Here is a 26,732-nt window from a genome sequence, read left to right on the forward strand (position 1 = left end):
TGTTCCTTAGACTTACCTTGGAGGGTAATGACTCAGTCCTTCCCTCCTTTTGTCTCTTCCGCTTCATTGCTTTTTAATTTCTTCTTCTATTTATGTTCTTTATTTTTTTTTTCACGAGTTGGGTTTGGAAGAAGGAAACAAAAAGCTTTGAAGCTAATCTAGTTGAAACGGGTAAGTTGGATTTTTTTAATAAATATTAAAAAAGTTTGTTTTTTTTACCTTTAAAATGTCTTTACCTAATCTCAACTATTAATTTCATATTTTATTTTACCATTATAGTGATAAAGTTAAAATGTCTTTACCTAATCTCAACTATTAATTTCATATTTTATTTTACCATTATAGTGATAAAGTGCGGTGCACAGTACTACTGCAGGGTTGGCAAAGTGATAAAAACATATACTTTTTAAGGAGTTGGGATGGCTTTGCAACCATACAATGCAGTGAGACCCACATGTGAAATTAATGATTTTTTTTCTCAAAATGTTTATTGTTTTTCATCTGTGGGCCCCCACTGCATTATGTGGTTGCAAAGTTGTTGGCTCGGGCGACTGGGAGATGATCCCAACTCCTTTTTTAGTGGATATGTTATGAGACCGACTTTTTCGGATATATGTTATACCCATCCTCTTATGCATAAAATCTCTCCTGTAAAAAAAAAGAAAAAGAAAAAAAAAAGTTGCATTGATACCTCAAAATAGAGGCCTTAAAGCACAGACACTCCACTTTATGTTTAAACATCATATAGATTACCTCAAAATTGAATTTTCATTGGATACATTCATCCAATTTGTCACTAAAAATCTTTCAAACACGATTTATTATAGGGATATTTTTAACAATAAACAATGATTTAGCTGTTTTCAGTAATAAATTTAACAAATATGTCGAAGAAAAATCCTATTTTGGAATCTCTGTATAATTTTTTTTTTTAATGAAGTTCATCTAGGCTAACTTGCTAGCACCATGACTACATCTTCAAGGTGGTTTTTATATAATTAATACAGGCGGAACCCCTAGTTCTGAGGGAATTCGAACTCTGACCTCCTATGTGGAATCGTTGGGTTTTGCCAAATCTCTGCATGTTTTAGTCATAAAGTGGAGGTGTTAAGTGCGTTAAGGCCTTCATTTTAGCTGCTGGTGCAATATGCTTAAAAAAAATAAAATTCCTATGAGGATTTTCTCCCCTCACTTCATACTCAACTGTACCCGTTCACTCTTTAATGCTTCCCAGCTTTGGGAGAAGGGAAAAGCAAAATCTTTCAGAAACCCTAAAACGAGAGTTGGGGTTTCTTTCTCTTCGATACGTCTTAGTTTGCCTAAATCTCCATACCCTCGTGTCTTCTCCTCTGCCTCATCTCTGCTAAATTTCTCATACTTATTTCTGTGGACCAAGAAAATATCTGAACCTTTTCATCTCTTTTTCGTTTTTCTGATTACCATCCATTAGCTTCGTGGCTTGTTACCAGGTATTTCCTTCGTCTCTGCATCTCTGACATTGTTTTGCTTTGTGATCTTACTCTTGCTAAACCTGCATTGTCGAGTTTTCTTTGTGAGTTCGTGGTATTGTTAATCTTAATTTCTTGAAAAGCATTACGGTTATGTTTTTTGCGTTTCCCGGCTGGACTTTTGATGAATTTGCGAAATTTTGTCTTCTGTCGCCGATCTTAGAGAGTACTTGAGGATCCATCAACTCTGAGATCATATCTTTGGCGTTCTTCAGTCCTTACTGAAGCCTTAAAAGTATGTTGATCTTGTTCTCTTCTGCATCGAGATTTCTACATTTTCTGCGGATATGCGTTTGAAGTTTTGAAAGAATTGAAAAAAGTGGCTTTTCATTTTTTTTCTTCATTCCTTAGCTTTTTTCGGTCTTCTTCGTTCATTCTCTGGCTATGGCTATGGTTCCGGCGAAGGAGCCGGGCAGAGAAATTTGTCTCCGGCTGGGTGCTCTGAGGGTTATGATTCTTTCTGATTCCAGAATATGTATAAATTTGGGAATATGTTCTTTGTTCATGGGCATTTCTGGTCCAGCGGATAAAATTTCCTCTATGTTTCTTCTTCTCCTCTCCTCTGCTTGTGCTTTCTGTGGTGACCTGTACGATGTTTTGTTTTTCTTCTGGATTGCTATTTTATTACATTGTTATGATTCTCTGTTCAAAAGTTCATTTTTTTTCTTCTTCTAAAGTGGACTGCAGGAGACCGACTGTGAGGTTGAGATGAAAACGCAAGGTGCTTCTCTTCAGTCCCTTGCAGCATAGGTAACGTTTTTTCATTTATTTGGTGCGAAGCCATTTTGGTATATATGCACCGCAAGGCACATTTTCTTGACCTTATTACGAATTCTTTTTTCCTTCCATTCTTCTTCCTGTATCGGAAAATGGGCAATGGGAATACGGATCATCATCGAGGCTCCATTGGGACTACAAAGATCTACGGTTCAGATGTATACTAAAATTCCATTTCATTGGTTTTGGATTATTTGTTAGTATCATCCTATGAGACTCTAATGGAAATGTGTCAAGAGTCCCATTTGAAGGCTTCAAAAGGATGGCTGTTGTAAGAAAGAGAAAGTATTTCTGTTAGATTAGTAGAGCGGTCAAAAGCCCAACCTCCCACAGGGATGTCCTAAGTTCGCACCCTTTTGGCGGCACTAAGGGTGTCAATTGTGTACTGAACCGCGCTGTCTAAAACCACACCGTACCGTACCATTCAAAATTTGGTACGGTACGTTCTGAAACCGAATTTCTTCATTACGGTTACGGTTTTAGGTACTCATACCGTCGGTACGTACTGAAACCGTACCGAATTGGTACCGTACCAAATTAAGAGATATAAATTGTAATTTTACAACTAAAACACTTTTCCTTATCTGTAATTCTTTATTTCAATTTTTTGTTTCATCATTCACTCATCTCCTTAGATTTACTTGTTTTGTCTCTATTAATTAGATTTATTTGCTTTATCTATGTTAACTTCAAATTATATTGATTGGTTGATCACAATTTCATTAGGATCTTAATGAACTAATAACCAAAGTGATATAAGTTCATTCGTACCACAATTGTACCGCACTAGGTACCGTGTTTAAGCCGTTTTCCCGTATCGATTTAATACCGAAACCGTACCGAACCGTTTTTGTAAATACCGAAATCGTATCGTACTGTTTAAATTCGGTACGGTACGGATCCGATTTTCACTATTCAAAGTTGGTACCGTACCGAATTACTGAAATTGTATTGATTGACACCCTTAGGCGGCACCTATATTATTAATATTCCCCCACCCGTATATATAAACTCTTCAAATTCAAAAAAGTATTTTTGTTGGCTTCGTGTCGTGGTAGTGTTGCTTTCAAGATTAGTCTCTTTTTTCTTCTTTTTTCTCCCCTAGAATTGGGGCTTTCAAGATTAGTCTTTTTTTCATGCAACACATTATCCAAGGTTAGAGAGTAAATCAAAATAAAATGTTTTATATCTCCCATATTTTAACCCGTAGGTCTAACCTTGACACATATTGCTCATTCCTAAGAAAGTGGATGGTCCATTTTCGTGTCAAAAATGGGTTGGAGGAGCATCTATCTGTTATGGACTTTTGGAACTTCTGTGCAAGGAAATTGTAGTGCAATTGGAATTTTGGGGCATGAATTTGAAAATTTAAAATTAGATTATGTTGAGGTATGGATTGAATTTCATATTTTCAGTCACCATAATTGATTTTTAGAGAATTTTGAGATTGACTCGTTTATTTTTGGTATGGTCTAAACTGGTCCTTATCAAGTTGTAGTTTCATTTTTTACCTTCAAATTTTACCTTAAGAATGAGAAATTTCATTTTGCCTTGTCTTTGTTAGTTTTCTTGATGGCTTTTAATTTAATTTTTTTTTTTTGGTTCCTTGTGATGGGGGTATATTGTGTAGAAATAGAATCATAGGAATGCTACTAGTTTTATCTTATGTCGAGCTTTATTCTATTGATGTAGCTAATAGAGTTTATATTATTGCAGAGAATAGTCAAGTTCTTTCATATTGGTGCTTAGAATAGAGTCTCTTTGGAGTTGGTAGTCTCGGCAATTATGGTGAGTATATTGCATTTCTTAATTCTTTTTGAATATGATTGTTTGTGATTTTTATTTTATGAAAATGTATGTGCTTTTTTGTACATAAAAAGGTTTAAATGAACCATGTGCTTTCTTGTACATAAAAAGATTTAAATAAACTCCTTTGTATAAATAGTGTATATAGTAAAGGAAACACGTACAATACTGAGGTGCCCAGTCTTGATCAATACGATTTGTATTCTCTTTAAAAGGAGCATTATAGAAGATTATTGGGCTAGACTTATTTTAAAAATGAGTAATTTTTCAAATTTATTGCTTGATTTTTTCGTTTACTTCATTTCAGTACATTAGTGTTTAGGTACTTAGATCACAGAGTCAAGTCTTGTAAGGATGTTAATGAATGTGGATTTGTTTATTTGATTCTAATGTAGTGCATTTACATTTATTCATGTGCAAACATTTCATTGGACCAAAATAACCTTATTCCAAAACAACATATCTTTTTCTCGTTAAATAAACCTTTTCAAGCCACCTTTGTGTAATATTTTTTGAATTATGCCACCAACAAAATGACCCACCTATCCTTGACAAGTTCTCTTAAGAGGTACACGTCTTCAATTGACACCCCCTTTCCTCAACCCTTATGTCTCTTCGCCGCCTCCCCTTATTTCTCTCATATAAATATTATTCACAACAAAAAAATGCTTGCTATATTTCATCCCAACCCAAAAATCTGCCTAATATTTTATTTTCGAGAAACACCTTTAGAAAAAGGAAGAATAAAAGGTAATTCCTTAACAAATATCACATCAATCAACATTAATAACTCATAAACATTTAAAAATTTAGAACCATAAAAGAAGAAAAGGATTACTTAACCTTGTTCTCGTTCTAAAAGAAACATTGTATATTTAAATTATTTAAGGGCCTTTTTGGTTAATTGAGTCTGGAGATTTCAAATATCTAGAGATTTCAATTCTATAGATTTCAAATCTATAGAGTCATAATTTATAGAATTAAATGTTTGATTGTGGAATTAAATCTGTGGATTCATCCTAAAAAACTATTTGATCGACGTGATTTTTGTGAATGTGCAAATGTATAGCTTTTTTGAAGTCTCTGGATTTCACCCCTTACCCATAAATCTACAGATTCACGTTTTTAGTGCAAAAAGGTGAATCTCTAGATTTCATGAATCTATAGATTTTTACAACCAAACAGGTATAATTCTCAGATTCATGAATCCAGAGATTTCAAATCTCTGGATTCATGTAACCAAACAGGTCCTAAAGAAATAATGAAAACCACATGCGTATGCACGTGATATTTTGCTAGTGTTTAAAAGGTAAGAAATGGATTGTAGATTCTCCAAATTTGATTGCAGTAAATAGTATTTTCTTTTCAATTGAAGCTTCAGATTGGCTATTTTGTAGCCCACACGACGTTGCATCCAAAGGATAGTGATACTTTATTTTTGCCCATTTTAACTTGTAACCCAGGAGTTTGACCTCCAAGCTCGTCCAATTAAAATGCAATTTTGCTACTGTCAAACGCAATTAATGCGCTTGACGGTCAAGCCAGCCGTGGCTTCATCATTCCATTAAAATAATATAAACACACCTTTAATGCTTGGTTTTTGCTAATGGTTCGGTCCAATGACAAACCAGCGGTCCGAGTTGGGCGGTTTGAGTGGTTTATGTAATTGAAGTATTGGTATTCCATACAAGTGTGGTTAATACGTTTTAAAAACACAACATACAAAATATGTATATACAAATTCAAAAACCAAAACCAGCAGTTCAATTTTGCTTTTCAAAATGTTTTGAAAATACCCTAAACCCATGGCTTTCACCCTGCCCAACTCATTTTACGATTTGGAGCTCTGAAAATCTGGAGAAGAAGAAGAACAACAAGCCCTCCTGAGAATGAACTCGCTTCCGTTGATCGCATCTTGGAGAAGCTCGAGAAGATCTGTTTGTCATTGGAAGAAGAAGAAGCAGAGGAGAAGACGAGTTGAACTCGTGTTTCATTTCAAAATCAAAAGCCCCAACTCTTGTTCTAGGTCAGCCTCAAATCCTCTTGTTCTAGGCGATATCCTTCAAATTCTGGTATCCATCATTTCTCCCAATCTCTTTTGTCTATGCTTTTACATTTGATAGGATTCATACGGAAGTGCAATTCTTCGAAGGTGTGGTTTTGTGCCTTAGTGGAGAATTTTCCACAATGTTTGAGTTTCTGTTGTCATTCTTCAATCTTACAATCAAGTCGACTTCATACCATCAATCATAACCGGTGTTCTTGGTTGGATTGGCTAACGTTTTCCCTGCATTTCCTTGTTTGAGATTGCGCAGGACCCTAGCAAATTGGGTTCCATGGGCTGCTATGCTCTGGGTGCTGCCGTACTTAGATAGGATTCGTATCGTAGCCTTTCCTTGTTTCAGCCTATTTAGTGTCCCCTACCAGAATGGCTGAAACCTCTCTGCTTCTCTATCCCAAGAAAAACTCTCTTCTCTGAATTTCCTTGGATTTCACGCCATTAGGTCACAAGATTCACAACCAATTTTCTTCATTTCCATTTGAACTAACGAGTAAAGTTCCTGCTTAAACTCATCCATTGCCAAATAACCACACACACGTAGCTGAGATTCTTTTTACTTTCATTTTCCTGATATTTCACACAAGATAAGTCAAAGATTGAAAGTCTGCAAGAGAAGATTTCATTTGCAAGATAATTACTTCATCATGTTCATTGAAGTGTGTTCATTCAAAACTCAGTTACTTCAGTACGTAAAGTTGTTAGTGAAGGGAATGACACAACACATGATCGATCAATGGCTTTAGGTTAGGCTTTTGAAGCCTACTCTATGATTCTTCAGTTTTCACTATTCAGCTTCCCAAAGGCAGAAAAGAAAAAGGTTATTAATGGTTGTCCAAAATGTTAGGTTTGATGGGTAGGGTTTAGGCTTGAAGGTTTCATTATGCACTCATATCACCTCCACTTCTGACTTCTGAGAGTACATGTATGGTTTGCTGCTGTTTGACTTCATATCCCCTAACTCTATATACCTATGACTCTTGTTGGAGAATTGATGTGTCACATCCACCCAGCCGGTACCCTATATGGCATACCCGAGTGTGTGATCCACAGTCCACAAGATCCAATAATTAGTAAAATCAACCTCCCACATTCACAACAATATAATCAAGAACAAGACTAAATCAATGTTAAAAATATTATTCAAATGAATCAAAGTAAAGTAGCGAGATAATCATCAGAGTGTGGAAAAGATACCAATAGATATATAAATCAAAAGTAGAGTGAGGCGGAATCTCACTCCACGAGTACAGTGGAATGTAGTTCGAAAATCAAAGGGATTACAACTGATTCTAAAGACAAGAAAGAAAGATATAATCTAACTAAACTAAAATCTTTTCTACTTTATAAAGGATGTCCTCATAAACATAGACTTTATCAATTACGCTCAGACGCTCCCACTCCACAGTAGGGCTAATCCTGGTAACAAGAGAGACCACTCGAGGGATCCTCAAGGTAATTTTCGTAGTCGCCAACACTTTGCTTATTAGACCGATGTCCCTTCTTTGGAACTAGGTTCCGTTGAGTGATTTTGCTGACGGCTTTAGCTAGTTCAGTAAACTGGGTTTCTTTAATTTCTTTGTAATAGGTAGGCGGGTGTCCATGGGGTAGAAGACTTTTATAGACATCATCTATATCAACATCCTCAGGTGGGGTACCCTTGTAAGTCCAGAAACGAAGTTCCCCCTCAGTAGAGATTTGAAACAGGGTGTAGAAGGAATGAATGGTAAGAGAGTAATGTACACCCCTTTTACATAGGAGTTGACTGTCAAGTTTGCACCTTCTCCCTTATAGCGAAGATTGGCATAAAAATGACGGACAAGTCTGGAGTAGGTGAGTTCTGTGGCACGGAGCATGGGATCCCAGCCCATGGCTTCGAACAATTCCTGGATGGGAAATTTAGAGAAGTCATCAAGGTCAATCGATGTCCCTTGCTCAATGCTTCGGGCCTTACACTTGTTAAATGTATTCTTGGCTTTTGTATCCCTAAACCACTTGTCTAGGCTACTGTTTCTTGGAGGGGGTGGATTTTTGGATGGGCGAGGAGGAGGGTCTGTAGAGGACGTTGCACCGCCTTGGACAGAACGCATCTGCAGCGAGACATGATGAGCTGTCAATCACAACAAATACCAACTAGTGTAAGCAAACACATTTCGAAAATGGAAATTTCAACAATGCAAATAATGAATAATTGGATGAAAGCCAAATGTTCAGAAGGAGAAACAAAAAAGAACCATAATTTTCTTGAATAAAGGAACCCACTTAAAGAGTGAGAAATCAGGTGGATTTAGATGAATAAATATACAAACAAGTAAATGTGTATGAGAGATTTGGAAGCAAGGTTCGGCATGTCGGCCCGTGTCGCCGTGTCGGACCCTGGCGACACGGCGACTCGGGCGACATGTCGCCAAAAGTCGGGCGATATACTAATGTATTCGGAAGAGTGAAAGGAAAGGTAGAAAACCTATGCATTGTCAAAAATCTGTGCGGTGAAGGTAACCGTCTTTAGCGAGCTTCTCAAAGTTCTGCTCCACCTGAGTCCATCCATCACCACCTTTGCGATTGCTAATGAATCGGAGTCCACAGAGCTTTTTGAGCTCTAGATTTAGTACGATCGAGTTGAGCTCTCTGTTTTCGCATATCACAAGCTGCAAGAACAAAATCAATTCCAGAAGAAGAAGCAGCAGCAGCAGCAGTCTGCGATGCAGAAAGGGATTTTCCACGGCCCCATGAGAATCTCTGAGAGAATTGTCTCATCTTTGACGCTGCTAATTGTAGCCCAGGCGCCTTACAGCCGCCCACGGACCCAACAGCGTTCTTCGTCGAGAAGTTCAGTGAGTTCCTGCGATCTTAAATTTGTTTCTGAAAACCAAGCTCTATAGCTCTGATCTGTCTCTCCCTCACTCAAAGGAGCTAATGGAGAAGGACCAACAATTAACTAGTTGTCCGTGGATCCTCGAAGCATAGATACGACTAGACGTATTTCGCATCAACGTCGACGACCTCGACATCGATGGCGAGTGAAATCCATTTCCAGGGGCCGATTCGATATCAAGAACTCCAACAGGTTCAACTCTCCGGAGAATAATGGTGTCGTCATCCTTGAAATCAAGAGTCACTTTGACGTATTCCTCCATTTCCGGCGAAGATACGCCGCTGAAAGCACAACTGGAGGCTCCTCCTCCCACCGTCGAAGTGACTTCTGGTTACTTCGGTGTCGCTGGGGGGTGTCATGTTGCCCCCCAGCGACATGGCGATTTTTTGCCCCGTGTCGGCGATCGCCGACACAAGGAACCATGTTTGGAAGGCATGTACGAAGTCATGACCCCAACATATATCTCCAACTGTCACCCCATTCACCATCCAAAACAAATTCATAAAATACACACGACATTGTGAGTTCTCTATAAATAATGGAACATAACAATAGAAAGGCATGATTAGCAAAACAACTTGCCTTGCACAGCCTAAAGGAGCAAATTAAGTACTTGGTTAAACCAAACCAAAACAAATTGCCCACCCTAAAAGGTTTGATTCAGGATTACACTATACAAACTAATAGGCCAGCAGAATCTTCCCCGCAGGATTCACACTAGATTCAATTGAAGACTTTAACTTGCATAGAAACTAGAATTATTCAAATTTTCAGAAACTAAATTAGCCAAAAGTTCCCAGCCCTGTTGCTTCCCTATAAGAGTCACTCAGATTGATACTGAACTAATCAACCAGACCATCATATCTTGGAACCAATACCAGACTCCTAAAGTCCAAGTTGACATGACAGCCCAAATAACCCAACTCCACTCATCAAGCGTACTAATGAGCTCGTCCAATGGTTTTAGACTTCATATTATTCTGCCGAATAGTTCCATTGAAGTCCATGTCCAGACCTTGTTTAATACCATAACAGGATGAAAGCCGTCAGCCCCTGTTCTAGTCAACACCCTATCCTGGCCTAATTGCACCTTTGTGAGTTTTTATATTTTCTTATATTCCAGATTCCAGTTGGTCCTAAAGGGACCAACGGCCCTTAATTTATGACAATAACAAAGGAGTTCAAATGGGACTAGAACCCTTAAACATACCAGGAGTAGAAAATGAAATGGAAAGCAGCAACTAAGTAGATCTTAATAAGTCAGACCTATACATGGAGTAGAACCCAAATTCATTTGTTTCACCTTAGAAACATAAATTGATTTTAAATGAAACTTATTAAGGGACTAGGCTGCACCTGCGATTGGACAGAATCACAAAACTGCTACTGCACAATTGAAAATCACAAAATGCATACAAGAAAAAAAAAAACCCAAGTATGGACAATGTCAACTTATTCAAGTGGTGCTGGCAGCAGCCCTAGGTGGGGCTTCTTTTGGTCCCCTGTTTTCAGTCTCCATCCACCCCACTGTTCTAATCAAGCACCCATAAACTAAAAAGATAAAGGAAAAAGGAATCACTTATTTCCAACAACACTAGCAGAAAAACAGACGGTTTTAGCAGATCATCTACAGGGAAGGAAAAAATATACATTGAATGTTGCAAAATTGTCTAGTATCCACGAGCTTGAACTCTAAGTAAAAGCACACACACAAATTCCTACCTCCACTCACAGTGAAGGAAGATGAAGAAGTGGGTTGCAGACCGCTTCGGTTGAAGAGAGATCAGTTGCAGAGACAAGGATTTGGTTGCACAACAAGGCTTCGGCTCTTGGTAGAGAGATAGGTTGCTGATATGCTTCCAAACAAATGAAACCCTGCGCTCCTCTGCAACCGGTTTTTGATGTTGGGGCTTTTGGGAGTGAAATGAATGAAAGGCACCTCTGTTCGCATATGATTTTTGGTGAAGAAGATCCTTCGTGCTGTTGAGAGTCGACCTAATAGAGGTTATTGGCAATTACAAGAGTGCTAGTATTGACAAAGCACATATGTACATTGTCTTGTAAATATGGGCTTGATTAAAATCCAAAACTAATTGTGAGACCCAGGCCCAGGCCCAGCCCAGTTATGAAAATTGTCTATAAGCCTCATTATAGACCATACGATTGCTTCAAATGGTAATCAACCAATCTTAACGTTTCAAAACATTGTCTTCTAAATAAGAAAGGCGCGCGAATTGAAATGGCACTTATTCCGCGCGAAATATACTCCATGTGAACCAGCCTGCAACTCAGGTAAGTTTTATGTCTGAGTTGAAGCTTTGTTGTTCTCTCTGTCTACTGCAAATGCATGGTTTATCTTTCTCTCTTGAATCGATTGAAGGTCTGTTTTTGGTTGTCTGACTCTCTTTTTCTTTCTTTGAAGCAACACAGTTCGTTGAAGCTTTATGGTTTTCCATCTCTCACTCTCGATTTCAATGAAACTTCGACACAAATAAGTCTCTGATCTTTTTTGTACAAATGAAGTTTCTCCCTCACTATTCTTGAAGTACCCCCCAATCGAATCTGAATATCCCTTTTGAGCTTCAGATTTGAAGCATCGCATGAGTGCAACAAAGGTTGATCAGCTGTGACAGTCAAGAGGTGCATTTGGTGAGTCCGATCCTTTATTTTCAAAATTGTTTCCTCTAACGAGTAGCTGCGTTGTGAAAACGTTAGTCAAATTTTACAAGTTTTATTGAATAGATTAGGAAACATTTATGTCTAAATTGCATTCTTATTGTATAGAGAATACAACCATTTTTACACAAATTGTTTGATAATATGCGATCAACATGCTATCATCAACCTAGGAATTTGATCCACGGTCTATTCTGCAATGGTTGGCTTCACAATATTATTCAATGGATGTTTGCACTGTGCATCCTTATAACTATGATGCAGCCACTGGCGATTCAATTACTGCATTTATGCACTCCTCTTATGATTCTACTAGTTATCATTTATTAGTCATGGCGGTAAATTTTCCACATCTTCCCTCTACTTGTATTTTCGATTCTAGTGCAACTAAGTACAATGCCTTTCATGCCTCTTTCTTCACTTAATTTACATATTGCAATTATTCTTTACTAATAACTTTACCCTAATGGCTCTATTGCTCCCATTTCTCATATTGGTACTCTGACATTGTTTCTGGTTTTATCCTGGATCATGTTCTTCTTGTTCCTTCATTCAATTCCCCCCTTAATATATATTACCAAGCTTAATTCTGCTTCTACTGTTGTACTTACATTTTCTCATAATTCATAAATTTTTTTGAACACATTTTAGTCAGAAGGTTATTGTGAGGAGTAATTCGTCTATTATTTGTATTTTCCATTTTACTCAATGTTCCTTCAATTGGAATAATAGCCAAATTATATGATTGAAAATAAAAAAGAATAACTAGAGAAAACTCAGAATTGTAAAATCCAACCAGCATGTGATTCATTTGGGGTTGTTTTCATGTAAAGCTAAATAGATAGTCACAAAAGAACAATTTAGTAGGACTTCATATTTGTTAACTGCATTTCAGTAGTAAATTACTTATTTCAGTTCAAATGCCATTCAAGTTAGTTGGTCATAATTTTTGTCTCCGTAAGAGTAAATTGGAGTTGATCCATGACTGTGTGGTTGGTTACACATGTACCCAGAGGTGTCCCAAGTGCAGTTGGTCCTCTTGATCTTGGTTTTGTCCGATCCTTTCTTTTCAACGATACATAATGTCTTCAAGCTTCAAGTCCACATATATGTCAATTCTTGGGTTACACATTTTGAATTACTCTTCATCCGACTCATTCATTTGTTGATCCATTTTATATTTGTTTAATTTTTTTCAAGTTATTCACTAGGGTTGATCTAACTAAAACAAAGCTTAAATTATAACTTAATGATTGAAGTTATTATGGGCTGCTGTGGTAGTCTCCAACATGAAATACAAGATTGATCAATGCTGAGTATGTTAATTCATGTGCTAAGAAAGCTGAATTTGGTTGTAAGAACTGTCATCGATTTGATTACATATGACTAGATCACAAAACCATGACATATGTGTTAAACTGTTCTCATCTCATTATGTACCTTAACGCTTCATATTTGTTGTTGACTAATCTTTACTGTTTTTCACTAACCTAAATTTTATAAATAAATGTGTCTTCGCAGTGAACCCTCACACTTTCTTCGATGTGGCATAAAATTTATATCATTTGAAGAAGCGTATGATTGCTATAATAAGTATGAGCGTATGTCTGGGTTCAGTATTCGAAAGAGTTATTTGCACAGGAGCACGACTGATAAGACTGTCATCGTGCAACGATGTTTTGTCTGTAGTAAAAGACACCGAAGAGAAAAAGAAGTGGATGCCTAACGGGAACGTCCTGAGACTAGAATTGGTTGTTCAGCAAGGATGATTATAAAATTAGATAATGATGGACGAATATGTGTTGATAAATTTTGTGATGAACATAATCATGTTCTTCAGATTGAAGAAGCTGCACATTTGTTGCGCTCCCAGCGTGCAATATCAACTACTCACAGCATAGATATAGAAATGGCAGACAGAACTGGGATGAGGACAAGATTGACATATAATTTGATGTGTTTGCAAGCAGGGGGTCATGAAAATCTAAGTTTCACAAAGAAAGATTTGCAAAACTATTTGAATAGAAAACGGCAGCGTGATTTGGCATTTGGGGATGCGGGGAGCTTGATGCTTTATTTAGACAATTAGCGCAATTTAAACCCTGCATTTGTGTATTCTATACAGATGGACAATGAGGATAAGTTGACAAATATATTTTGGGCTGATCCACAGATGCAATGTGATTATCAACTATTTGGTGATGTAGTTGTGTTTGATACTACTTTCTGCACAAACAAAGAAAATAGACCGTTGGCTTTGTTTGTGGGATTTAATCATCATAGGACTATGATTATCTTCGGAGCTGCCTTACTTTATGATGAGACAACTGAGTCATTTGAATGGTAATTTCGAACTTTTTTTTGAGTTAATGGTGAAAAGAAGCCTAACATAATTTTCACCGACCAGGACGCTGCAATGGCAAGGGCACTAACTGAGGTTGCACCTACTACAGTCCATGCATTGTGCACTTGGCATCTCTGGCAAAATGCAAAGAAACACCATGGATATTTGATGAGTGAGAAGTCACAGTTCTCCCGAGTTTTCTACAAATGCATATACAATTATATAGAAGTTGAGGAATTTGAATATGCATGGAAGAATTTAAGAGAAAATCATGGGGTTGTAAACACGGGTTGGTTAGATAGAACATATGAAATAAGAAAACAATGGGTTTGTTGTTACATGAAGGACTGTTTCACACTAGAGGTGAGGAGCACACAGTTGGCTGAAAGTTTGAATGCTGATTTGAAACAATGTCTTGGATGTAAATTTGATCTTTTAAGGTTTATGAGACATTTCAATGATGTTGTGGAGGCAAAACGTGCAAATGAAGTGAAAAAAGAATTTGATGCTCGGAATGAGGTTCTTGGGGGTGCACATTCATCGAAACCTATGTTGATTCAAGCTTACCAGTTATACACTCCAACTATATTCAAAGAATTTTTGAAGGAGTTTGAGTTGGTCGATAGTCACGGTATCAACAGCCAAAATGTCTCAAATATTTATGTTGAATATGTGATTTTGAAGGCAGATGCAACTGGTCACTATACGGGGAAGGCATACAGAGTATTGCGTAATACAGTTGAAAAAAGCCTAACATGTAGTTGTAAGAAGTTTGAGAGTGTTGGGATCTTGTGTGTCCATATCTTAAGAGTGTTCAATTATCTCCAAGTCATGTGCATTCAGACAAAATATTATTTGGTGAGATGGAGAAGATCAGTACGAGAATTGTCACAAGTTGACAGGACAAGTGGAGAAGGGGAGGCAAGTCAAATGGATGGACAATTTAGTTGCTTACAGCGTAGTAGGCTGATTACTCCAACATTTTTGAAAGTCATTAAGCAACATGTGAAATGGGAGTTGGTTATAACATACTATGTAAGCATCTAAATGGGATTGTCAAGGATCTTGAAGATGTAGACGCTGTGCAACCTACTGAGCATGAGTCTGAACAAAGTGGTGAAGCCTACCGAAATTTTCAGTTAAGAGCAAAAGAGTCTCAGAAAAGGGGATCAGAAAAAAGAATGAAGCCTTGGCATGAAAAAACTAAAAAAAAGAGGTCTATCAAGCTAGTGGAAGGACAGGGCTCCATTGAAGTTACTTTGCCAGAGTCTAATTATTTGTTAATGTTTGACGGTTATAATACATGGTCAACTCAGGTAACTACATTTCAATCAGTTACTTTTGTATTGTACATCTTATTTACATCATTGCACAATTTATCTTACCTATTATGTGTTGTTGGATTATATAGCATGTACAACTTGGTGTAACTACTGATCATTCTTCAACTAAGGTAAATGCATTAATGGATCTCTTTTTATATTGTTCATTTATTTAAATTGTTTTTGTTTTTCTTAGAGATTTGTTGTTGGATTATACAGCATGTACCTTCCTCCTAAAATTCAGTACATCTTGGTGACGGTTCTGATCATTATTGTAGTAATGTAAGTGCATGTACAAAGCTGTTTTTGTATTTCTTATTTATTTTAATTTCAAATTGATACCATGCTTCATATTTGTTGTTGGATTATATAGGAAGTAGGTGGCTTCCAAAGGCCACCACTCAGGTTTGGAGTAGAATGTTATCAGCGGTCTGAGCATGTGTGCTTGACACAGTCTTCAAGGGTGCACATTGACTGATAGAAAGCTTGCTGTCATCATGGTGGTGTTGCTGACAGAGAATTTATTGAGTGAGGACGCAGCACGAGTCTCTCAGTTTCAGTTTGCGGTCACATGAGCTTCATATTAAAACAAATTCTCCCCCTACAATTTTTTTATGGATAGTGGTAGTAGTTTGTATAAAACAATAAGGGACATATGTCAATATACAACAATGTAACTCTTCAGTTTAAGATTTCAATGAGCATCACAGTGGATGTTTGCTCAAATTGACTCAGCATTTTAACTCATGTGTTTTTTGTACAGGATATGTCTCATATTATTTCTAACTTAATTGTCAATATACATTTAAACAAAATGTCACACAGTCATCACTATTTTTGGACTCAAATGGGGCTGATTGATCCTTTTGAATGGAGAAAATCCTCAAATTTGCATCCCAAATCCCACTCCCCAAATTTCTGGGCAGTTGAGCAATTATTTTTCCAATTGATGTTGAGCACAATCTTCTCTTCTTTGATCAGTGGGCATGGTGGTTTCATTACTTAATATTACTTCATGTGTATGCATATATTCCCACTTGTCTTATAACAGATACAGGAGAACAATGGAGAATACCTCAGCAGTGAAAAGCAGAGTCCAAAGTCTTGTACTTTTCATTGTCTTCTGCTATACCTGATACTTGTAACCCAGTGTATATGTTGATGATCCCCAACAAACAGATTCCAGTTCCAAGTACACAGTGAGCAAAATACCACACACTTCTTCCTTTAGTTCATGTGTACAGAGGGGGAAATGAAGTTAGAGAAGCTTGCTGTCCTCTCTCTCTCTCTCTAAGATGCCACCAACCCACAGACACATTGTCACATAAGAAGATAAAGCCACACTCGGTGAGTCATCACTATTTTCATCCTCTTAATATTGAGGAATCAGTCAATTTACCTTTGAGGCCTGAAGAATCCAACTATGACTTCCAACCATATGATACCATAAAGAACCAAGCCTATTCTTTGATGGTTGTTGCTGAAGGAGTTATCAAAATTTCTGCTGGACATGACTGCTCCAGCTGTAGCAAGGAGTACTGAAAGTATCTGTTAAATGCAAGCAACCAACCAACCAGATCAATGATAATATGAGCATAAATTATCCAAAGTCTAGAAAGATTTAATTACTTTCCCTACTATCTCAAGCCATATTTGGGAATGAAAAAACAGAAATCCTTGTCCTTTCTCACTGTAATCTTTGGAACCAATGTGTGTGTGTTTCTACATGGCATGCCTGGACAGATTCCAACCAAGACATTCATCTTCCATTAAATGATAAAAGAGGTACACAGTATATAAATTTATAGTGATTGCTTTACTTCTACTTACATCCAACCATGCTCTCATCCCAAATCTGGTTTGGAGATCAAGCAAGATGGGCTCTAGACTAATAATTACATGGTAAGATTGAAAGAAATGAATATATTTTTGGGGTATCTTCTTCATAATTGAAAGCCTTACTGTTCTACCCTGTCTGATAATTAAACAAAGTTAAAGGCAGCAATGATCACAATTTTTGCCTCCAACAGAATTCACAATCCAGTTAAATATTGGAAAATAGAAAAAATTCAGGTGGTTGGTTCTTCATCAAGGAAAAGTACAGCCTAAGTAACACAAAAACAAGGGAAGAGTCAAACTCAGCTGCAATATAACATGGCAATAAAATTTAATAGGAGAACAGGCAAACTCTCAGTTCAGCATTGAGACGGTCGACCGTCTCCTGAGACGGTGGACCATCTCGCTAAAAATGCCAGACGGAATCTCCGTCTGGCTTACTGGATTTTGACAGACAATTAGACGGTCAATTGTCTGAATGAGACGGTAGACCGTCTGGTAAACTTAAAAATACGCGTGTGTCCTCAAATTAGCATCTACAACATATGTATTGTCTCTCTCCTTTCAGTCACACTCCTCAAGATTTGAAAACCTCCAAATCCCTAATTTCTCTCAACTTCCTTCCTTTCCCAATACATCTACGTTCCATTTTCAAATCCCTTATTACCTCTCTTCGGTGCGTGAGAATCCAAATGCAGCCTTGGTTGAGTTTGAAACGACATCTACTCTCTCTGCATGTGTGAAGGACCCATAGTAGCACTCCTCATACTCTGTCTCTCTCTTCCCTACGTGCTTCATCTTTGGTAAGTCCTCAAGGATCTCATGCCCATCTGCTGCATATGCTTCAAGCTTTTACAAAAAATTATTAACGCAAGGACATAATAAACAGATTCTGAAAGGTTTGGAATTACTTGTGAGATCATTGGTGATGATCGTAGGAGTATTCTTTGGTTTTTATTTGATTTCTCTTCCTTTACCTTGCAATTAAACCAACCAATACAATTCAAAATGACTTTTTTTCTTTGGGTAAACCCTAAGTGGGTCACTAATCGTTGGTTGTTTAGTAGCTCATCTTCTCATTGTCTGGACTACTTCATTACTAATGTTGGTTGGAATCCTTTTTTAAGTATTTCTCAAATGCTCCTTATATCTGTTTTTGTTTTTTTAGTGGATTCTGTGATTTTTTTAACTTGTTTGATATTTTATCACTTACCATGTAAATGATGAGTCACAGCCTGAATATTTATTTACTAATACAAGGATATGTGCCCACTGAAAAGTAATTCCCTCGCGATCATTTTTGCTTCCACCCTACAAATCCATTGGCCTACAATCTACTCTGATTCAGTCCAACACATGAACTTTTTTGTCAAAGCATTGGACTTTATAAATTCAAGGATTTCCCCTGTTTTTCAAACCATAATTTTCCCATAAAATCCACCATTTACATTAATTTCTTGTTGAAAACATACTCTCTTGAATGTTCATTTGTTACAATAAGATTCTCGATCAGTTACAGCAAATGTTAATCTTCCAAAATCATGAGGATTACATGTTTTTTAGGGCAAAATCTGTTTTTCTAATCATGATGGATGCACTCCTCTGTTTTACTTCAAACTTGTGAAGTAATGATGCATGTTTAGGTCTTTGTCTAATCTCAGCTGTTGAAATCCCTTCAAATGTGTTTCACATCTGTGTTTTACCATGATTTAAGCCAAACCACTTAAATTTTCAATTCAGCCTTGACCACATGAGTCCATCATTCTAGTAATAATAAAAGGAATAATAATAATAATAACTTAAATCATTCATGGTTGTTCTTAACCTTCCCCTCTTCATCTAAATTTGTTTGTCGTTCAAATTTGAAGTGGATTTTAGGGTAAATGAGGGCAGTATGAGAATTTTGGAAATTAAATAGATGCCCAATTATCACTTGACAATCAGCATTGACCAATTTCTGATTTCCCTTCTCAAACACTTACCTGATAATCTAAGTATACCAAAATCAGGGAGCCATCCACCTCCAACTCCAATTGGGTTCAACTTGTTACTCTTTTGTTGTTTGAAGACTTTCGATCATCTTTACCAGTTTGTATTGTCTAATCATATATACTGGATGTTTTATTTTGACATATTTTATCATAAATATTTGTCTTAAGAAAGGGGTTACAATTGTATATCTCCATATTTGACTCACTATTGTACTTGTGGAGTTGTGAATTTAGTGCAGTTGTGTTCTCTTTTCTCCAGAATGGGTGGATGCAATTATGAAGACCAGTCTTCTATAAGTATTGAACAACCCACTCCATTATGCTACTGTGGGCAAGGGAGGATGTTGCTGCTAACTTCAAACACAACAAAAAATCCACGTCGCACATTTTATAGGTGCCCAAATGGTGAAAAGCATCCACATTCTTTTATTTGGGTAGATCAGATGTGTGGCAGCGAAGCAGAAACATACGTACATTCTAGAGCTTCAACGTTGTATTACAGTGGGAATAGTAGAGGACATGAGGTGAGATCTTCCAAAAGCATACATGACGAGCCAGTACGCAATATTGTGAATTTGGGTGCTGTAAGGGGAGCCCCTACTCATCAACTGCACAATCAATCAATGTTGGACCGAATCACAATGTTGTATCATGTAATATTGTTCACTCTTGTTTGGGTTTTTTTACTTTCTTGCTATGTACTATATTCAAGAAACATGTAAAGGCCCTACGTTCTTACTTCAGTACTGTAACATAGACAAGAGGACAACAGTAAATAGGTTAGGTATTACATATTTATTGTTATGTACTGTATCTATGTCAAAGACTAATCACATTGTACCTACCAGAGGTTGTAAGTAATGGAGTAAACCAATATTACCGAAAATATGTATTAATGTAGATATTCAATTATTGTCATATCAATTGTAATACGTGTTTATGATGTGTTTCAAAGAAGCATAAAAATTCCGGAATTTCAAGTACTGGGAATTCTTTATTAGCCGAACGAGTAAAAAAAATATATTTCAAAACTTGGTATGTGAAGTGGTTATTCCAATGTAAAGTTGTACTGAATTATGAAGATATGAAGATTTGGTATGTATGAATACATGGACATGCATGCAAACTTGTAAAAAGGAACCACTCCTGATGCGGATCAGTTATGCTTCTGGATCCGACTGAGCCTCCTCTCGTATCCGGGACGATGAGTCCTGCAAGAAAGGTTAGATGCGGGCCGGCTTGTGTGCCGGGCAGCTGCCTCCGATGGCAAAGTTAGATGATGAACCGAATGAGGTCTCGTGCAAAAGCTACACAAGATTATGCTCAAAGTGTATTGGTTACTTACCGGAGGGGTAGATCTGTGTATTTATAGTGCGGGTGTTACCTTTTACGTGTTTGGTAAGTTGGCCTGACAAGGGCTGATGTTTCTCCTCGGATCATGCTCCCTTGTCGTTAGTCCCATTCAATCAGCTGTCGAGTTGACCTTCTATAACAAGGATGATTGTTATATTTGTGGCGTACGTTACACCTTCGGTTATAGAAGATCGGCATCCTTCCCGACTAACCGCAATGTGGAGCCCCATTCAGCTGGGACCCGATTACGTTTCATCATGATAGGGTCGGGTGTAACCCGCTTAATATGACGGTACCCATTAATTCGGGTTATACCCGTCTGGTGCATATCTTTCCGTATCATATCCGTTTCGTCAGTACTACAGACGAAATGGAATGGTTCCTTTCTAAATGGAGCCACTCCGTTTCATCAGACAAATAGACGGAACGGAATGGTTGCTATCTAAATGGAACTACTCCGTTTCATCATATACGAAATGAAATTGTTCCATTTTAAACGGAACCACTCCATTTCATTTATTATGAAACGGAATCGTACCGTTTTAATAGGAACCACTCCGTTTCATAAGACCCAATGTTAAAACGGAATGGTTCCTTTTTAAACGGAACCACTCCGTTTCAGAAGATTCATTTACCAAACGGAGTGGTTCCTTTTTGAATAGAACCAACCCATTTTAACATAGACAAAACGGAATGGTTCCGTTTTAAAAGGAACCACTCCGTTTCATAATACCCAATGTTAAAACGGAATGGTTCCATTTTTAAACGGAACCACTCCGTTTCAGAAGATTCATTTACCAAACGGAGTGGTTCCTTTTTAAACGGAACCAACCCGTTTTAACATAGACGAAACGGAATGGTTCCTTTTTAAATGGAACCACCCTGTTTCAGAAGACTCATTTACCAAACGGAGTGGTTCCTTTTAAACAGAACCAACCTTGTTTTAACATAGACGAAACGGAATGGTTCCGTTTTAAAAGGGACCACTCCGTTGCATAAGACCCAATGTTAAAACGGAATGGTTCCGTTTAACAATGGTTCCTTTTTAAACGGAACCACCCCGTTTCAGAAGACTCATTTACCAAACGGAGTGGTTCCTTTTTAAACGGAACCAACCCATTTTAACATATATGAAACGTAATGGGTCCCTTTTAAAAGGAACTACTCCGTTTCATAAGACCCAATGTTAAAACGGAATGGTTCCTTGTTAAACGGAACCACTCCGTTTCAGAAGATTCATTTACCAAATGAAGTGGTTCCTTTTTCAACGGAACCAACCCGTTTTAATATAGACGAAACTGAGTGGGTCACTTTTAAAAGGAACCACTCCGTTTCATAAGACCTAATGTTAAAACGGAATGGTTCCTTTTTAAACGGAACCACCCCGTTTCAGAAAACTCATTTACCAAATGGAGTGGTTCCTTTTTAAACGGAACCAACCCGTTTTAACATAGACGAAACGGAATGGTTCCCTTTTAAAAGGAACCACTCCGTTTCATAAGACCCAATGTTAAAACGGAATGGTTCCTTGTTAAACGGAACCACTCCGTTCCAGAAGACTCATTTACCAAACGGAGTGGTTCCTTTTTAAACGGAATCAACCCGTTTTAACATAGACAAAATGTAACGGTTCCCTTTTAAAAGGAACCACTCCGTTTCGTAAGACCCAATGTTAAAACGGAATGGTTCCTTTTTAAACGGAACCACTCCGTTTCAGAAGATTCATTTACCAAACAGAGTGGTTCCTTTTTAAATGGAACCAACCTGTTTTAACATAGACAAAACGGAATGGGTCCCTTTTAAAAGGAACCACTCCGTTTCATAAGACTCACAGACGAAACGGAATGGTTCCTTTTTAAACGGAACCACTCCGGTTCAGAAGACTCATTTACCAAACGGAGTGGTTCCTTTTTAAACGGAACCAACCCGTTTTAAAATAGACGAAACAGAATTATTTCGTTTTATAAGGAACCACTACGTTTTATAAGACCCATAGATGAAACGGAATCGTGTCTTTTTATACGAAACGACTCCGTTTCGTCTATTTTAAAAATAAAACGGAATGGTTTCTGTTTAAACGGAACGAATCCGCTGCTTCAATCGTTTAAAAAGGAACTTAATTTCAAAGTATGTCCATTTCCTCCAAAGTGTGTTCGAAACAAAAAGACATCACATTCGACAGCTTTACTCACTTTGTTCATTGGAGACAAGTTAAATTTAAACTGTATTTGAAACAAAATATTTAAAATGTTAAATGAATTGATTTAAGCTTTATAGGAAATGCGGATCACATAGAACATAGGAGGCATCTCTCAGTTGGCTCATCCAATTTTCATACTCTACACAACATCTTCCGCTACATCACCTTTCTCATGTACATTTGACCCCAAACATCTAAAATTTTAAATTTGTGGGATTTCATTATTGTTGACAATCGAAAGTGTATGAGGTGTTTTCAATTAACCAATTTTATAATCTTATCTTCTTATTGGTATTGGAAGGTCCTCTGATAATTTATTTATGTAATTGCATCATTTGACCAGATCTGGAGGCCCAGCAGGGTGCTTTACATTCGATATGAGGCATACAAGTTCAAGTAGCTACAACAAGGTGAAGCTAACGGCTTCTCAATCCCAACTAACAATTCTCCTCTTCGAAGGAAAGCTTGGTTGGGATTAGGGTTAGTTTAGATTAGTTGGATTTAGATTTATCAACAAAATGAAAAAAAGTATGAAAACAGGTTCAAGTTTCTCATTATTGTCAACAAAAATAATTTCACCACCAAGATCTCATAGTGGAACCTACCTTACAGTTGCTGTGTTTCGTGAAATCCCCACATTTCTACCCCTTTAACCCGTGGTTTTAAAACCGAGAACCTGGGCCTTGATTCGGCGACAATTGTGGACCATTCAATTCGAGCCCGAAGGATTGGAAATTAAACAAATGTTGGTAAATGACCCTTATAATGACTTAAAAACTCTCCTAGAGTTTAAGTGAAGAGAGAAGATTAGTCTCGATAGTGTAAAAAGGGTAATTTTGGAATATCCGTAGATCAGTGATGGAAAATTCGATTGACGCAAATAAGATATCAAATCGAAGATCGTCGAAAGACCTTTCCAACGAGCCAAAGATCATCAAAATCGGAGTTTGTTTGGGGGTCCAACCTTGAGCCAGAAGTTTGAGCCGTTTGGGTGAACCAACCCCCACCCTATTTTCTATTTAGGGGCAAAATTGGAAATTCGGATTTTAAAACCCTATTTATGTTTTATCTCATCCGTAAACGCATTTTTGGAGGCTAGAAAGAGGCGGAAACTTTGGAGAAAAGGAGAAACGAAAGAGAGGAGCGATTTTCATTCTTCCGAAGGTGTCTGTGATCCGAATCTTTGCAAAATCATTACGAAAGGTTAGTTTTCTTTAATGCTTCTCTTACTCACAATTTTGTGAGTATTTTCCCTCCTTTCCTTTTGAGGAATCTTGAAAGGGAAGGTTGTTAGGTATCTTGGTTGCTTTCCTTTATTGTATTAATGTCCCTTCCTAGTTAGTGGGAGTGATATCTTTTCTCTTCTCTTCTATTGAGGGATCCATGAAAGGGAATAATGATAGGTATCATACAAGCTATCTTTTCTTATATTAATGTTTCCCTTGAGTTTGGGAGTAATGCTTTATCCTCTTGCAAAAGATTTTAGAATTTTGATTCTCTAGGTCACCCACGGGTGATTTATGAGAGTCAAATTTGGGGCATTTTGTTTTTGGTCAAATTTAATAAAATTGAAGGTACCCATAAGATCCTTTTGTTGTCAATTAGCTTTCCCCAAAATTTCGTTTCGTTTAGAGTTCGAATTGGTGACGAATTAGTGACCATTCACTAGTTAGGTTGAGAACTACCCTTTTTAACCTAGTTTTCATATTTGGGTTTTTGTGGGAAGATTTTAAGATATCATTTGAAACCCAAATTGGCTCTAATTTGTGATAATTATTTCTTTTGCATGAATAGGTTAATATATCTTTAGTCACTAATTTGTGAGAAGGAATTATTGATCATTGGAGGAAGAATAAAGTAAAAGGTGAGGAATATACTTAACTTTATATTACATGTGTAATGATGTCAGTTACTTTTCATTATTGATATCTTGTATTGCTTTAGTATTATCTTGTGGTTATTTTATGTCTTTTGTTAAATATGAATTGCTATGATTTATGTTTATTATTACTTCTGATGTTGCTCCTTGCTTTGAAATCTATTATTGTTGTTATGAAATGGAATGTGATTGTATGAGAGGAGAAATATTATTATTTCTTCTACCTTGTATTTTCTACTAGGGTTGTGGGTTCACCCATTGCCCTAGTGATATTATATGATTGCTTATATTGTGGTTGGGAATGGGGATTGCCCTTTGGGCATTTCTGCCATAGGATACCAAAGGAGGCGGTATGGGACGCATTCCTATGGTGCCCTTGGCTCTTTCCCAATTACTGATTTACATATTTAGGGCATGTCTAGAAGTGTTTGGTTAGGTGACCTCATGAGTACTACTACCCTTTCGGCAGGGGTATTGAAGCCGGTTAACCCGTGATGTTAGTGGTCGGGTCCTGTATGTCAAGCAGGCCCACTATCATCATAGAGAGGTAGGGTTGCATATAATAGATAAGGGCTCATGGACGCTCAAGACCGGTGAAATGACCCGTGAGAGGACATGGAGATCATCCTGTCCATTATATGTGGATGACCACTGGGTTAATGAATGGGGTCCAATAGATGCCTCCATTGAGGATTCCATTCATAGGTGGGAAGGTATTGAACCAACAGAGCACTAGGCGTGAGGGGAAATATCCGGACCATATGTAGTACGAGACCATATGACTTTGCATTGGGCCTAAGATTATCCTTGACACGCGCCAGATCTTATACCAATGTTGATGTGAGAGAGTGGTGACCTAATCCCCAACTATGGCTTGACAAGACTTTACACAACAACCGCGGAGAACCCAACAGACGTGCATCAGAGCCGTGAGGGAAGAGTGATGAGACCGCCCAAAGAAGACTGGTGTGTGACTTAATGCGTGTCTACCATAGAGACTTCATGATAGAGTTAGGAGCATAATCATTCACATATCATATCATTGTCATTAATTACATTATTGATATTCATGTTTTTTGTGTGGTGTGGAATCTTGAGAATGAATGTGTGATATGATGTTGAGTTGACCTCACTGAGTTCTGTTGAACTCATTCCTTTTATGTCTTTTTTTCTATTAGATTATGCTGCAGGTTATGAGTACTTCTTCCAAATGAAGGATGCGTTACCAATATGTCTTCTTGAAGGAGTGATCGAAAAAGAAGTGGACACACATGGAGCTTCATGCCAGTATCAAGACTATTCTTTTGGGTGGGATTCCATTAGAAAACTAGTCTAGTTTAGTTTTCCGCTGCGTTGAAAATTACTCTCTTTTCTTTTCAAAACTCTGATGTTATACCTTTTATTTTGAAGTAATGGATGATTGTAACCATTATTTCGGTTTTGATAACTTAGTATGATAAACTTGATTTATTCTTGTCCATTTAATTATGCTATATCATGTTTTGTATGGATTTGTCATTGAACCTAGATCTTGCGGTGTATCACCCCCACGGGTATTCGGGTATGACCGGATCCGACTGGGTGGGGTGTGACAGTTTCAATAGGAAGTCCTAGTTTCTTTTTGTAGTATTCGAAAAATTACAGGCGACGTATTGTAGGTGGTAAATGAAATGATTATGTTTTTCCTTTCTTTTCTTTTCTTCTTGGATGGAATAAGTTGTATGGAAAGAGGGAGTATATTCAGTCAGACAATTTATTTATAGTAACTTCCGGGATATCAAAATTAAATATCAGTAATTAAACATTAAATTATTAAAACCCAGTTATATGTTCCAACATCCAACTCAGTACAATTGTTAATGACTTCATCCTAAGATTTTTGAACCCATGGTTGTTAGTGAGTTTTGGTGAAGGTGATGTGACTAGTAAGGTATTTGATCCTCTAGCATTGTTTATATTTGTATGATCTTGAATTATCCGGATCCCAACTAGTATCACAGCCTTCAAGAATGGAAATTTTTGAACCATAAACAAGATTTGCTACACAAAAGTATTTGTACACATTCAATGAGTCTAGTTGGTTAACAAGGAGAATACAATGTTCAT

General features: G+C 37.3%; 1 protein-coding gene across 4 annotated transcripts; it reads left to right on the forward strand.

The window, feature by feature from the left end:
* Positions 1 to 1,175: 1,175 nt before the first annotated feature.
* On the forward strand, positions 1,176 to 16,820 carry LOC149023892 (protein FAR1-RELATED SEQUENCE 5-like). Of its 4 annotated transcripts, XR_016171575.1 has the most exons (7): positions 1,176 to 1,469; positions 2,186 to 2,258; positions 4,002 to 4,073; positions 13,223 to 15,361; positions 15,457 to 15,498; positions 15,587 to 15,649; positions 15,741 to 16,820. XR_016171575.1 is itself a non-coding variant. In XM_089144351.1 (4 exons), exon 4 carries the CDS (start codon positions 14,118 to 14,120, stop codon positions 15,090 to 15,092), a length of 975 nt encoding a protein of 324 aa, XP_089000477.1. In that variant the 5' UTR covers positions 1,176 to 1,469; positions 2,186 to 2,258; positions 4,002 to 4,073; positions 13,223 to 14,117; the 3' UTR covers positions 15,093 to 16,820. The 4 variants fall into 4 exon arrangements, 1 of the variants encoding a protein (XP_089000477.1); XR_016171576.1 differs by having other exon boundaries at positions 4,002 to 11,674; positions 13,223 to 15,649; XR_016171574.1 differs by having other exon boundaries at positions 13,223 to 15,649.
* The last annotated feature ends 9,912 nt before the right edge of the window (positions 16,821 to 26,732 follow it).

The sequence above is a fragment of the Hakea prostrata genome, chromosome 2 (genome assembly GCF_041222555.1).
Source record: "Hakea prostrata isolate BN-2017 chromosome 2, UWA_Hpros_2, whole genome shotgun sequence".
Taxonomy (NCBI): Eukaryota; Viridiplantae; Streptophyta; class Magnoliopsida; order Proteales; family Proteaceae; genus Hakea; species Hakea prostrata.